Raw genomic sequence first — 14,994 nt, forward strand, 5'->3', positions numbered from 1 at the left:
GGAAAGACAGGCGGGGGCAGAGGGGTGAAGCGCTCTGACTCCTGGGAGCCAGCTCGAGGCTCCTTGCGCAGGGAATTCTGGAGTCCCAGGTGCACAGCTCATGACCTAGACCTTGGAGATGTAGACCAAGTGTGCCTGCCCCCCGAGGCTTCTTTGCCCTGACAGAAAGGGGCACAACCACAGAGGGGAAGAGTGGGGTCATTGATAGTGTGAGACACGGTGCACAGGGTGTTTCCTAAAGGTCTCCATTTCCTGTCCCTCACTCACCCTTTCCCAAAGTCACCTTTTCAACTGAGACTGCCAAGTGAGGGTATTACTAGTAACCGCAGTGAAATCCTCAGTGAGTAAAAAAACAGGCCATAATCTATCCATTTATCTACGCCCAAAGCATATAACCTAACATTTACCATCTGTAGCATTTTTGAGCGTACCATTCAGGAGTGTTAAGTCTATTTACTTTGTTGTGAAAGGAAGGGCCAGAACGTTTGTTTGGCGAATCTGAAAATCTATACCCATCAAACAACGACTCCCCTCCCCCTCCCAGGTAGAAGCCCTCCTATTTGCTGTTTCTATGAATTTGACTCGTTTTAGATGCCTCTCCTAGGAGGGATGATACAGTATTAATCTTTTCTGTGAGTGCTTTTATTTCATTTAGCGTAATATCTTCAGCCACGCTGTAGCCTGGGACAGGCTGTTCTTCGTTTTTAAGGCTAAATAATACTGTTGTCTGTATGTGCAACAGTCAGATTTACCCATTCATCTGTTGTTGCGTCCTTGGACAGGTTCTACCTCTTGGCTTTTGTGAATAGTGTTTTTATGAACACGGGCGTGCAAATCTCTTCAAGATCTTGCTTTCCATTCTTTTGGCTATATGCCCAGAAGTCGGATCGGTGGATCGTATGGTAGTTATATGTTCTAATTTTTTGAAGAAATTCCACAGTGTTTTCCACAGCAGCTGCACCATTTTACAATCGCACCCACAGGGCACAAACATTCTGATTTCTCCACATCCTTGCCAACACTTGACATTTTCTGCTCTTGACAGTAGTCATCCTAACAGGGGTCAGGCTTGCGTTTTTCTGATGAGGAGTGATGCTGAGCGCCTTTTCCTATCCCGTTGGCCATCTGTAGATCATCTCTGGAGAAATGTCCATTCAAGTCTTTCACCCATTTAAAAAAGCAGGTTATTTAATCTTTTGTTGTTGAGTTGTAGGACTTTTTAAAAATATATTTGGAACATTAGCCCCCATTAGATGACTTGCAAATATTCTCTCCCATTCTTAGGTTGCCTTTTCACTCGGTTGATTGTGTTCTTCGAGGCACACAAGTTTTAAAGCTTCAAGTAGTCCCATGTCTATTTTTGTTTTGTTGCCTGTGCTTTTTGGTGTCCTATCCAAGAAACCGTTGCCATGTCCAAGGTCATGAAGCTTCTCCTCTGTTCTCTTCTAGGAGTTTTAGAGTTTCAGATCTTACATTTAGGCCTTTAATCCATTTTGAATTGTTTTTGCAGGGTACAAAATAAGGCTCTAACTCTATTCTTTTATCTGTGGATATCCAGTTTTCTCAACACCATTTGCCAGAGACTGCTCTCTTACCATCCAGTGGCCTTGGCACCCTTCTCAAAGATTATTTGAGAAAAACAAGATTTTAGCTAATTAGTCTGTGCTTAGCCTTGGGTGTGGATTTGGCTACACACTGCTGCTCTTTGGACATTGTCTTTTGTTTTCAAATTAGAGATAACTAAGAAAGATGCTCCTTTGGAAAGAAGGACACTTAGAAAGTGTGCTTAGCAATGATTAATTAATTGGTAGAAAACAACTTGCCTGATTTTTTTTTTTCCCAGCTTCTCTATTCTGGGTCCTTATTGAAAACAGTCTAAAGATATGTGAGGTTGTATTAGGAATGCACCGGCAGTGGTCCTTGGAGAGTGGCTCACAGAACACTGGGGGTCCCCAAGACCTTTCCCCAGAACCCCAGTCTCAAAACTGTTCATACTCCTGAGACATTATTTGCTATCTTCACCGTGCTGACGTCAGCACTGAGGGTACAACAGCAGTGGCGAATAAAACTGCCTGCTCCTCAGACTCGGGACAGGGACAGCCAGCCGCACTCGGGTGGTTGTGCCCCTCACCACACACACTTGCAGGAAAGGCAGTGCCAGCCTCAGTTGAGAAAGTTCTTTTATCTTTTTTTAATGTTTATTTTTGAGAGAGAGAGACAGAGAGAGCACAAGACGGGGCAGGGCAGAGAGAGAGGGAGACACAGAATCCGAAGGAGGCTCAGGCTCCGAGCTGTCAGCACAGAGCCCGATGCGGACATCATGACCTGAGCCGAAGTCGACGCTTAACCGACTGAGCTACCCATGCATCCCAAGAATGTTCTTGATGAAGCTGTAAAAACAATTACTGAATCTGGACACTTTATTATCTCCTTTTAATAGTCTATCACTAGGCATCCAACTTAGGCTCAGGTCATGATCTCACGGTTCATGGTTCAAGCCCCGGGTCGGGCTTTGTGCTGACAGCTCGGAGCCTGGAGCCTGCTTTGGATTCTGTGTCTCCCTCTCTCTCTCCCTCCCCTGCTTGCGTTCTGTCTCTCTCAAAAATAAAAAACGTTAAAAAAAAAAAAAGTTTGTGTCACGAGACGGGCAGTGCACACAAAAGCGCTTTTGCCACATGCATGGATACACAACGGTTGTCTCAGTTGGAGACTCAGTCGGGCACCTGAGCCATGAGCAAAACCAGCCACTTTTTCAGGATATGAGGTTTTTGCTTAGATGACTGACAAACTATGGCTACTCAGACTTGGTTATTTGGCAGATATTTAAAAACAAAAACAAAACAGTGAACCTGTCACTTCAAGGAAAACAATGGAGGGTGTTGGTTGCCAATGATCTCAAACTGAGCTTTCAAACGAAAAAATGCTGGAAAGCTTTTATTTGCCACAGTGGGTCTGGCATCTTCCCAATACTTACAAAATTGTCTGATGATGTTAATAAATATCAAATATTGGCATTAATATCAAGTTTATAGATATTAATATTGATATTGATATCAAATATTAATTTTTTTACATCCTAAACTGAAATATGTCGACATTTGAGAAACTGACAAACTCAGTGAACCAAGAGTTTATTTCTTTTTTTTTAAACTTTATTTTGAGAGTGAGAGAGGGAGGGAAAGGCAGAGAGAGAGGCAGAGACAATCTCAAGCAGGCTCCACACTGTCAGCTTGGAGCTCAATGAGAGGCTTGAACTCACAACTGTTGAGATCATGAACTGAGCCAAAATCAAGACCCAGACGCTTAACTGAGCCCCTCAGGCCCCCTTCACCGCCTTCTATTAACTCAGACATTAAAGAGATTTGCAAACATGTAAAGCAATGCATTTCTCTCTCTTCTTTCTTGGAAAACATTTATTTTTAACTAAAAATAAAGTTATGTATATTACTATACAGTAGGTTTATATTAATCTTAAGCAAATTAATAAATATTTTTGAAATTTCCCACTTTTAATTTCTAATACGGAAAATACGATAGGTAAGAGCCACAAAAACAAAGCTCTTTGGGGGGTCCTCAGTAATTCTGAAAAGCATAAAGGGGTTGAGAGACCACATAGTTTGAGCAAGGCTGCGCTAGAAATGCTTAAGAACTGAAGGTGGTTCTTCAACAGGAACCCGAGATCGGTTCGGAAGGAGAACATTTTTTTTTTTCCCCAGGTAAAACAGAAGCTGATCTAATCTGCAACAACTTTGCTAACGGTCTGTTCTAGATGGTGATGGAGAGCGGGGATTGGCTGGTTGGTGGAGACCTGCAGGTGCTGGAGAGAATCAGGTGGAACGATGGGCTGGACCAGTTCCGCCTGACACCTCTGGAGCTCAAGCAGAAATGTAAAGAAATGAATGCTGGTGAGTAGGCTGGCTCGAGTGGGTGAGTCTGTCAACACTCATCACCACCCTCCCGCTACAGAATTAAAGATACCAGGAAGCGGCAGGTTTATAGCTAAAAAAAATTTTTTTTAATGGTCTTAAGTTTATTTTGAGAGAGAGAGAGAGAGCGAGCGAGCGAGCAGGGGAGGGGCAGAGAGAGGGAGGGCGGGACAAAATCCCAAGCAGGCTCCAAGCTCGGTGCAGAGCCTGATGCAGGGCTCGAACTCACAAACCGTGAGATCAGGAGCGGAGCCAACACCAAGAGTCTGACGCTTAATTAACCGACTGAGTCACCCAGATGCCCCGGCATGTTGTATAGTTTTAAAAAGCTGGAAGCCTCTATCAGCATTTGTACTGACACAGACTGGAATGAATGTATAAGGTTGACGTATATCCATATATTGGAATAGTTGCAGCCCGTTAACGATATGCACGGACACAGAAAAACACCCTGGCTGTATTTACTAAGCAAAACCGCAAACTGCAGAATAACATGCAGAGCAGAGTTCTGGAAAACAAAATAAAATAACTGTTCTTGAGTTAAATAACTGTATATAAGCCAAGGTCTGTGTAGAGTATGTGCCAAATGGCAGGAAGATTTTCATTTTATGTATTTTGAAAAAGAGAGAGAAAAAAATCATGATAGGATTTCAGGTAGTTTCTATATCCTATTTTGGGCTTTTCTGTATTTCCCAAATTTCCCATAATGGATATTTCTTTCATAACTAGAAGGAAAAATTAAGCCTCTCGGGAGTCCATTATTTTTTTTTTAAGTTTCATTTATTTATTTTGAGACAAAGAGTGAGCCAGGGAGGTAGGGAGGGAGGGAGGGAGGGAGAGAGAGAGAGAGAGAGAGAGAGTGTGAGAGAGTCCCAAGCAGGCTCCAAGCTGTCAGCACAGAGCTCTGACACAGGGCTCGAACCCACAAACCGTGAGATGGTGACCTGAGCTGAAATCAAGAGTCAGATGTTCAACCAACTGAGCCACCCAGATGCCCCAGGAGCCCATTATTAAGTGGAGGAGTTTTGGAGATTTTTTTTTTTTTTTTGACAGTTGAAGGTGAAATATTTTTTTACGTCTTTAGATTGTTGAAACTTTTCCCAGGCCCCAGAAGTTGCTGGTCATGGTTCTTGTGCTGGGGACGTGAGAGACAGGAGCAAAGGGTAAACTGAGGACTGGCCAGCACCAGCTCTGGTCTGAGCTGTGCTTGGCTGGAAAGGCCCTGGCCACAGATGTCTTCATTTCCGAGTCAGGCTCTCTCTCTAGGGCTTCCTGCCTGTGTGTCCCCGCCCTGTGGATGCGGTCTGGCACTGTGGGCACCTTTGGAGTAAGAGTCCTGAAGCCCCAGGTGGAGTCTCTGGATGCTGTTGTTTGTTTGTTTTTTTTTTTTTTTAAATGTTGTATTTAGTTTTGAGAGAGAGACAGAGCATGAGTTGGGGAGGGGCAGAGAGAGAGGGAGACACAGAATCTGAAGCAGGCTCCAGGCTCTGAGCTGTCAGTGCAGAGCCCGACGCAGAGCTCAGACTGATGGACTGTGAGATCATGACTTGAGCCAAAGTCTGATGCTCAACCGACTGAGCCACCCAGGCGCCCCCCTCCTGTTGATTTTCAAAAGCCGATGGGCATAGCAAATGCTCTGTGCCTTAGACGTAGCTGTGTTTCCTTTCTTTTAAAATCAAAGTTCTAACTGGCCTTACTAAACGATTCTTGCAAGCAGAGGGGAGCTCCCCTGCATTTCCTCTTGTTCTTGCGGACGAGCGACAGCGTGCACTTCCTTCACCTCGCCTTCCTCCTCTCCCTTCCCAGATGCGGTGTTTGCCTTCCAGCTGCGCAACCCCGTCCACAACGGCCACGCTCTGCTGATGCAGGACACCCGCCGCCGACTCCTGGAGAGGGGTTACAAGCACCCCGTGCTCCTGCTGCACCCTCTGGGTGGCTGGACCAAGGACGACGATGTGCCCTTGGACTGGCGGATGAAGCAGCATGCAGCTGTGCTCGAGGAAGGCGTCCTGGACCCCAAGTCAACCATCGTGGCCATCTTCCCATCTCCGATGTTGTATGCCGGCCCCACAGAGGTGAGCTGTGCCCAGGCTGGGCTGTGGGCCTCAGAAATGTGGGCTCAGACTTGACTTAAGAGGAGTGAATGAGTCTCTGGGATCCTTTTCCCTCATGAGCAGATTCTGGAGTCTCCTGCTGTCTTTTTAAAATTTTTTTAAAATGTTTTATTTTTGAGAGAGAGAGAGAGAAAGAGAGAGAGAGAGAGAGAATAAGCGGGGGAGGGGCAGAGAAAGAGGGAGACAGAATCCGAAGCAGGCTCCAGGCTCTGAGCTGTCAGTACAGAGCCCCACACGGGGCCCGAACTCGCCAAACCGTGAGATCATGACCTGAGCCGAAGTTGGATGCTTAACCAACTGAGCCACTCAGGTGCCCCCTGGTCTCTCTTCTTTATTCAACTTCATTAGGTTTCCATTTCATTTCTGTAAAAATGCTAGAAACACCAAGTCGAGTCTGTTACGCACTGCCTCTGAGAACACGGAGGTTGGTGTGCAGATAAGGAGAATAATGCAGCTTAACTGGGGTGGTATTGGGCAAACTGTATTGAACCTAATATTCAATTTCCAAAGTCTAGTCACTGAGTCACCACACAGGCCCGGTGAGCTCCATTAGAAAGCCCCACTAAAAGCTCAGTGTCCCCTTTGATCATAACACAGAGAGCCTGTGAAACAGACTTTCTTTGTCCTCCTGGACCACCACTGTAGCAGGTTTGAACACGTTTGCAGGAAGTATGATGAACTTCGAGGGTCTCAACTGTTTGGAATGCCCCAAAGCGAGTTTAGTAAGTTAATTCTCTTCAACCAGATCAAAGTACCTGGTGTCTGGCTCTCTTCTCCACCCTCCATATTTCTGTCTGAGCTTTAGAGAGGGCAGTTCATTTTGAAATCCCAATATTTGTGTCAAACTAGAATTGATGTCTGTGTATAATCAGCTCATTATTGGCAATCAGATAATCAAAGATGTTGGAATTTGTAATTTCCTTTAAACTGTGACTTATTCTGAATAGGGAGGGCCTGGAAAGTAAGATTCACATGGTTCTGTAGGACAGTAAGGTCCCCATGCTCCTGGCTCACCTGCCTGTTTGGAGAGAGTGATTAGGAAATATAACCTCAGGTTCCAGGAAGCTGGGGGGTCAGGTGGGGGGGGGGGGGGGATTCGGGTCTAAAGCTCCTACCTCATGTAAACAAGCATGAAGAAGAGCTTGGGGTCTTAGATACCCCACGGACTTCTGCACCTATTAGGTGATCCTGTCACTGAATTATTTTTACAGCAGAATAAAGGCATCTCTGTAAACAGGGACCCAAGAGTTGGCCAGTGGTGACCAGCATCTCCCTCCCGTGATGTCTCCTAGGTCCAGTGGCACTGTAGGTCCCGGATGATCGCAGGGGCCAACTTCTACATCGTGGGCCGGGACCCCGCCGGAATGCCTCACCCCGAGACCAAGAAAGACCTGTATGAACCCACTCATGGGGGCAAGGTCTTGAGCATGGCCCCCGGCCTGACCTCTGTGGAAATCATTCCATTCCGAGTGGCGGCCTACAACAAAGCCAAAAAAGCCATGGACTTCTACGATCCAGCAAGGTAGGTTTCCAGAGGAGGAGGCGTTCATCAACATCTGCTCAACCAGAAAGAGGCGTCAAAGCTTGGGCCCCGTGCAAGCTCTCCAGTGCTTCTCCACCTTCTCCTAGCAGGAATGAGAGTCCCTTGAAGGCCAAGACCGGTCTTACACATGGTGTGTCCCCGTAAAGTTGTAGCATGGCCACCCGGTATGTCAGTAGAGGGTCCGTCCATAGCTCGCTTTCAGCACGTCTCTCCTGAGCTCAGAGCTCACGGACGCAGGCAGGGCAGAAGACAGAGCAGGTACACGGGAAATGTCGAATGCATACCTGCTATCAGTCGCCCTTTCTTTTTTTTTTTTAATTTTTTTTAATTTTTTTTTTCAACGTTTATTTTATTTTTGGGACAGAGAGAGACAGAGCATGAACGGGGGAGGGGCAGAGAGAGAGGGAGACACAGAATCGGAAACAGGCTCCAGGCTCCGAGCCATCAGCCCAGAGCCTGACGTGGGGCTCGAACCCACGGACCGCGAGATCGTGACCTGGCTGAAGTCGGACGCTTAACCGACTGAGCCACCCAGGCGCCCCTATCAGTTGCCCTTTCTTGTGCACACTCCTTTACCGAAGACCTAGTGAATCACCCATTCCAGAAAGTGCAGCATTTTACAGAAAAAAACAGGGTCTAAACACCCCGTCACCTACCGCGGGCACCTTTAGGGTCGATGTGCCTCACCCACGCTGAGTTCTGTGTTGCTGTCCTGTGACAGGCACAACGAATTCGACTTCATCTCAGGGACCCGGATGAGGAAGCTGGCCCGGGAAGGAGAGAATCCCCCGGATGGCTTCATGGCCCCCAAAGCATGGAAAGTCCTGACGGATTATTACCGGTCCCTGGAGAAGAACAACTAAATTGCCCTCCGGTTCCAGAAGTTTCTTCTTGAAGTGCTCTTGGATTCCCTTTTCTATTTTTGTGATTAGATGCTTGGCATATGATTGCTTCTCAGTGACTGATTTTTCGTGTTTTATGACAAGGTTAAAAATTGTGTCTATAATTTAAAGTCAACTTCAATAATATATAAAAGAAAGTCACACTGAAGACCACATCTTAGCAGGGACAGCAATGCTGTTATGATTTCAGAATGAAATTAGTTGTATTCTCTTCTGCATCTGATTAGGCAGGTCCCGGATTTCTTGATGCTTTGACCGTGTGCCTAGTTTCCTCACCAGAAGGTAAAAGCGTGTCTTCCGGCGTAAGTCTTGCCAACCTGCACTCGCCCAATGTCACGGTAGTAAAATAAACCAGGTGAGCAACCTCTTCTGTGCGACTGACCTAAGGCGGGGGAAACAATGCTCACCCTAAGTGAGGTGTGGCTCGCATAAGATCCTTGTCCCTGTGTCACCCCTCGTACAACCTCGCTGCCCAATCTTTTAGGTGCTCACCTGCCTGGAGACACCAAATGTGTGAAAATGCGAATTTAATCTCGGATCCATGCAACCTCGTTCTGCCGAGAAAGTTACGTTGTCTCATAAAGAAGTCTTAGCGCCCTTGTGTGAGTAATCGAAGTCCAGTTAAAGGGTGATTTTCAGTTGGAGAGCGGAGCGTGCTTTGACCGAAAGATTTGCACCCGGGGCTCCAACCATCTGGCATTGTTGTGGCAGGTTAATTTCCCTCCTCTTTGCTGTGGTCACCGTGTCCTGGGTGAGGCGGCACTTGTCGGCTGCAGGGGCAACGGAAACCAGTTCACGCCATTAGACTAGCGAGCTGCTGGGATGGGAGGAGACCACAGAAAACGTGGCCTCCAACCCTGTGGTCTCACAGAGGACCACACTAGGCGATGCATAGCACATGCTCCGCGAGCTGCTGAGGCTGCCAGAAAAATCACCACTGGTATTATTTAGGAAGGACTGGGAGGACGGGGGGTCCGAATGGGCACGCTGCCACTTGACTCCCTGTCTGGTGCTCTGTGCGCACTGCACATACACCCGTCGGTTTGGCCAAGCTCCTTGCACCAGGGCACCCGCGAAGCAGACTTCTTGGATGCCAGAAGGTCCAGAGTTTTCTCACCAGTTTTGTAGTTTACGGCTGCAAAAAAAAAAATCAAAACGCCAGAAAGCCCAAAAAACCCCACATACTTTTCCAAAGACTTATGCTGTGCCGACACCTAACCTCCAATGGCTTTACTTCTTGGGAGGTGATCTTTTGTACTTTACGCATGATTCCTTGTTGCCAAAGAATATATGAAGAAACGGTACCTTGTGTACTTGGGTCTCTCTGGGAGAGACTTAAAACTGGAAAGAGAAAACTGTGATTTTTTTTTTTTCATATTCTCAGTTGTTTTTTTAAATGCTGATCTTCGCTAATGAAAGCTCTTTTGAGAATAAATCACATACAGTGGCCACAGCAAAACGTAACTGCCTTTACGAGAATAGTGCCTGTATTTAATAATCAGAGGTACTCATTGCTGCCTTTTTAAAACAACAGCGTATTTATTGAAAACATGAGACGGGAGGGATGTAGTGCCTTAACTGATACATTTTGTGATTTTTAAAAATGTATTTAAAATTGCTTTTCTGCTCTTAGTACCACCATAGTGCAAATGACTGTTTCCACGGACAAGCAATGCTTTTTAATAAATTTCTCAGAATGGAAGCGGAGTCTTTTTTGCCTGTGACGCTGAGTGGGGGTTGGCCCCATGAGTGAGTGCTGAGAGCTGTGTGACTTTGCATAATTGGAGACGGACAGCAGCAACCCTCACACCGCAATTAGGAGGCTGTCTGCCCTTGTTCGAGTCGCTTAATAAACCGTGCTGTATGTGTGAATGGCTCCTCATGTGTTCAGGGGTGACTTGGTAGCTTAGGGACTCCCCTCAGGATGTCACTGCAGGAGGATGTGACCCTTTTCTTCCTAACTTGCTTCCTTTTCTCCAAGTGCCCGCAGGCAGTCCCACCAGCAGGGTGGGGAGCGGTCTTTTTGCTGTTTCGTATTCACATCACCCCCTCCAGCACCTTTTCCAACGGGAGCCACTCAAAAAGGGCACCTGTTTCCACCCCTGCTTTCAGGGGGCTCCAAGCACCTGGTACTTTGGGCTTTCCCCTCCCTGTCTGCCTCCTTTCTGTCCCAAAGGCTGGGGGCAAATTTGGCCGCGGATCCTCACTTTGTAGAACGCTGGTGTAAACACTGGTGGAAGAGCCGCTGGAGGCTGCCACTCTTTGTCCCTCCCTCTTCCCATCCAGAGCCTGCTCACTCGTTCCTAGTGGCAACTAGCAGCACATAGTAGGGCAGGAAATGTGTTAAGGACACGGAGATACAAGAGGTGCCCAGGGAGGACGCCAGAATGTACAGGGCAGGGGGAAAAAATCCTGGAAAGGCGTATGTAAGTCATTCGGTCAGATAATAGCAGAACTTCCAAATACAGTAAAACCTTGGATTGCGAGTAACTTGTTCTGAGTGTTCCGCAAGACGAGCAAACATTTTTCTTTCTTCCTTTTTTTCGTTTTTTTTCTTTCTCTCTTTCCTTCCTTTTCTTTCCCTTCCTTTTCTGTTTACTTATTTTTGAGAGAGGGAGAGAGAGAGAGGCAGAACATGAGTGGTGGAGGGGCAGAGAGAAAGGGAGACACAGAATCTGAAGCAGGCTCCGGGCTCTGAGCTGTCAGCACAGAGCCCGATGGGAGGCTCAAACCCAAGAACTGGGAGATCACGACCTGAGCCGAAGTCCTATGCTTAACCAACTGAGCCACGCAGGTGCCCCAACGAGCAAACATTTCTAATAAATTTTACCTTTACAAATGAGCGATGTCTTGTGGTATGAGGCATTTGTGACACCAAACATCACGTGATCACAACTGAGCCAGTTTCTCTCTCTCTCTCTGGGATTGTAGGTGATCATCTCCCATGTTCAGATGCTCGGTCTCAGGCTGTGGTGTTTGGCAGAAATCGGTGATTTTTCAGGATGTTGGAAAGTGCCCACAACTGGCACTGGTGTATTTTCTGTCCCTTCAAAGCACCTGTGGACGGTCCTTTGCTTTTCCAGACGAGTAAGGTTAGGAAGGCTTTGCTTCATTCTCGGTCAGGCTGCCTGCAGATAGAGACCCTTTCCTCTGCTGCCTTATGCCAGTTACATGAAATACAGTCTTTGACAAGAGTTTATTAATTCTGCACTGTGGTCAGCATCCATATGAGCGTATACAATGGCCCCGTGCAGAAAAAGATTCCTTTGAGTCGACAGAGAGCAGTGATTCCGTTGGTGATAGTGAAAGTTGTCCTACACAATAACCCTCCTGTCTTCTGTCTCCCTCAATACCAGCCACGAAGGTTTTCAAAGGTAGAACTAGGTAAGTACAGGTTATTTTTCTTTGTATTTTCTTTACTATTTTGCATTATATTACAGTATTATAATCATTTTTATATGAATGTTTTTGGGTTGTGCAACAAATCCTCTGAGTTTTCATTATTTCTTATGGGGAAATTCGCTTCAATATACAAGTGCTTTGGATTAGAAGCATGTTTCTGGAACAAATTATGCTCGTGAACCAAGGTTTTACTGTACGTCAACAGGCGATAGGATTTCCTTCCAACCCATCCTCCCTGGCACAAAGAAACAGATCTCGGTTACTTGAGAACACCAAGTTGGATTTCGTTTTTTCTTTGTTCTCCTCCTTTCTGTCACACGGCTTTCAGGTCTGGTACTGACCTTCAGGATTCCCTGACAGTAGGACAGTAGGTGATCAGAAATTAGATGGGCACCAGACCACCAACTGCTCTTACGTCTGAAGTTTGGATGCAACAGTAACAATGCAGCTTTTGCCTGAGGTTTTGCTACAGGTTCCATTATCTAAGCGTTTCCTCACTACCAAAATGCATCAACTGTCAAGAATGAGCCATGCACAGGTATTGACAACCACGGATTTTTCTCCTCCCTCGGATGCACTTAGTTCTTTGATGAATATTAACCATTATCCGGCCACTCAATTGCCCGCTCACCGAATGCTGAGAATGATATACAAGCAGGTGGCTAATACACATGCCAGAGGACTGCCTGGCTTTTCTGCTTATGTTGGAAACTATTTAAAAAAAAATTTTTTTTTTCAACATTTATTTATTTTTGGGACAGAGAGAGACAGAGCATGAACGGGGGAGGGGCAGAGAGAGAGGGAGACACAGAATCGGAAACAGGCTCCAGGCTCTGAGCCATCAGCCCAGAGCCTGACGCGGGGCTCGAACTCACGGGCCGCGAGATCGTGACCTGGCTATAGTCGGACGCTTAACCGACTGCGCCACCCAGGCGCCCCATGTTGGAAACTATTTTAATGAAAATAAATTATTACGGAACTTATATTGATATTACCAAACATAAATGGGTCATTGGCTAGAGTTTGGAGATTTATTAGCCACAATATACAAATCCTACTTTCTTAGGGGCCCCCTCAGGGGAGGCGGTGAGTTTACCAACGGTTTCTCTCTTGTAACAAGGTACCCCCCACCCCACCCCAGCCTATTACCCTTCCTATAGACCTCTTAATTTGGATTAATTGCAGGGAAGGCCAGTCTCCATGAGTAAGATACTTAAATTATGGAATTTTTTTTAAAGTAATGCAGTTTTTATCATTTTCAAACACGTAAGTCACAAACGGATGGACACAGCTCTTTTAATGTCATATGTATTAATGATTGCTGGCATCCATAATACATACTTTACTTGGTAAAGTTCTTAAATATGGTTGGTTTTGGGTTTTTTCCCAGAGGTTTGAACCTGCTATGCACTTCGTTCACAAAACAATGTGACAGTTCTTACAAACTGTACTGCATTGTACATGCTTACGTGGAAAGAAAAATCTTGATTTATATTTCACAAGCCTGCTTTCCATAAATAGTTCAAAGGCAAAATTCAGCTTAGCCCAGGTTGAAATAATGATGGGCTACTTGCATGAAAACAACTCCAGTATCAACCTGGAATTGTGAACTTGTTAAGAGACTGGCTTTTTCATGTGTCTTCACCAAGGAAAATCTACATTTATGGAAGATATTGATTCCATGAACCACTAAAGAGGCTGTAACCCCCATCCTATCCTCAGAAGGGAAAAAGGAATTCTATAATACAATCAGAGAGAGCTACAGCTCCAACAGAGTCCCGGACGGAAACAAGTCTAGTACACACAAACACCAGGCACACAGAAGTGTCTCCAACCCGCCTACATAATGGTGTATTTTGTAATCTGTGCCTGTTAGAGCAAGTGTGTTCACCGAGGCTGACAGCCTTCAGTAGCTGACTAGGCCGCCCCGTTTTGGACCCCTGATGGGCAGGTCAGCCTTGCCGAGGGCCCTGCATCTGTCTGCCAACATGGCCACCGTTGCCACAGTGTGTGGCTTAGAGAGCTGGGATGCAGATGTAAAGACATCCATTTCAGCACGTCCATCACCGTGCAGACAAGGAAACAGGCCTGGAAGTGGGAGATGGGAGACGACTTTCCTAAGCACACGATGACCGGCGGACATATTCATTTCCTAACTTCCAAAGCATTTCCATAGGATTCTTAAAACGATCCCAGGAGGTATACATTAGGATTCCTATTTAGAGATAAGGAGACAGATACTCAAGGAAACAGATTTTGCCCAAGGCTATACTGCCATATATGTGTGTGTGTGTATATATACACGTATGTATACACACATATATGTATACATGTATATATACATGTATGTATACATATACATATGCATATACATATATGTATGTATACATATATATACGTATATATGTATATATACATGCATATATATGGCACACATATATATATATATACACACATACACACACACATATATATAATTATATTACACATATAAAAGTTTCACAGTTGGGACTGAAACCTATCAAGTTGGAAATGAACTTCACATGAGTTAGAATTCTGCTAGAATGTAGGAGGGCGTGAAAGACCTTCATTCCCAGGGCAGCAAGAAAAAAGCCGGGCAAAATAAAAATAAGGTTTTTCTACAAGGCTCGCAAAGAACAGTAGCTACAAGGATTATTCGCCAACTGCCTTCCGGAGAGAGCTAAGCCACTCAGGGGTGAGCGGGGCACCTCGGTGCTTGTGCATACACTGGGGAGGAGACTCCACAGTCTGGATGCAGTGTATGGAAAAGCAGGCCTGCCTTAGATGGAGAGACTTTGCAGGGATGAGAATTCAACCAAGACTCACGTCACTGACTAAAATCTACAAACACATCACCTTCAAAAATAAACTGCCTGGCGAGATGATCCCCCCTTCCTGGCATCTTGCAGAGCAAATGGTGAAAGAGGAGCTCAAGTCTTGCGCGTCCTCATGGTGGCTGGACGCCAGGACCCCGTCAGAACCGAGTCCACAGGGCCATGAACGTCTTAACCTCACACCTCCCACCCAACCCATCTCCAATACCGCTAAGATCAAGAGGCTGCTGCAGGAGAGGGCAGGGGTGGCCG

The 14,994-nt window shown here is 46.0% G+C and overlaps 1 protein-coding gene across 1 annotated transcript in view; it reads left to right on the forward strand.

The window, feature by feature from the left end:
• The window catches only part of PAPSS2 (3'-phosphoadenosine 5'-phosphosulfate synthase 2), a 73,761-nt gene extending 63,574 nt beyond the window's left edge, over positions 1 to 10,187 (forward strand). Inside the window, exons 9-12 of the mRNA XM_047826135.1 lie at positions 3,770 to 3,905; positions 5,733 to 6,001; positions 7,333 to 7,562; positions 8,305 to 10,187. Coding sequence (XP_047682091.1) covers positions 3,770 to 3,905; positions 5,733 to 6,001; positions 7,333 to 7,562; positions 8,305 to 8,446 — 777 coding nt within the window. The 3' untranslated portion in view covers positions 8,447 to 10,187. The remainder of the gene's footprint in view (positions 1 to 3,769; positions 3,906 to 5,732; positions 6,002 to 7,332; positions 7,563 to 8,304) is intronic.
• The last annotated feature ends 4,807 nt before the right edge of the window (positions 10,188 to 14,994 follow it).

The sequence above is a fragment of the Prionailurus viverrinus genome, chromosome D2 (assembly GCF_022837055.1).
Source record: "Prionailurus viverrinus isolate Anna chromosome D2, UM_Priviv_1.0, whole genome shotgun sequence".
NCBI classification, from domain to species: domain Eukaryota; kingdom Metazoa; phylum Chordata; class Mammalia; order Carnivora; family Felidae; genus Prionailurus; species Prionailurus viverrinus.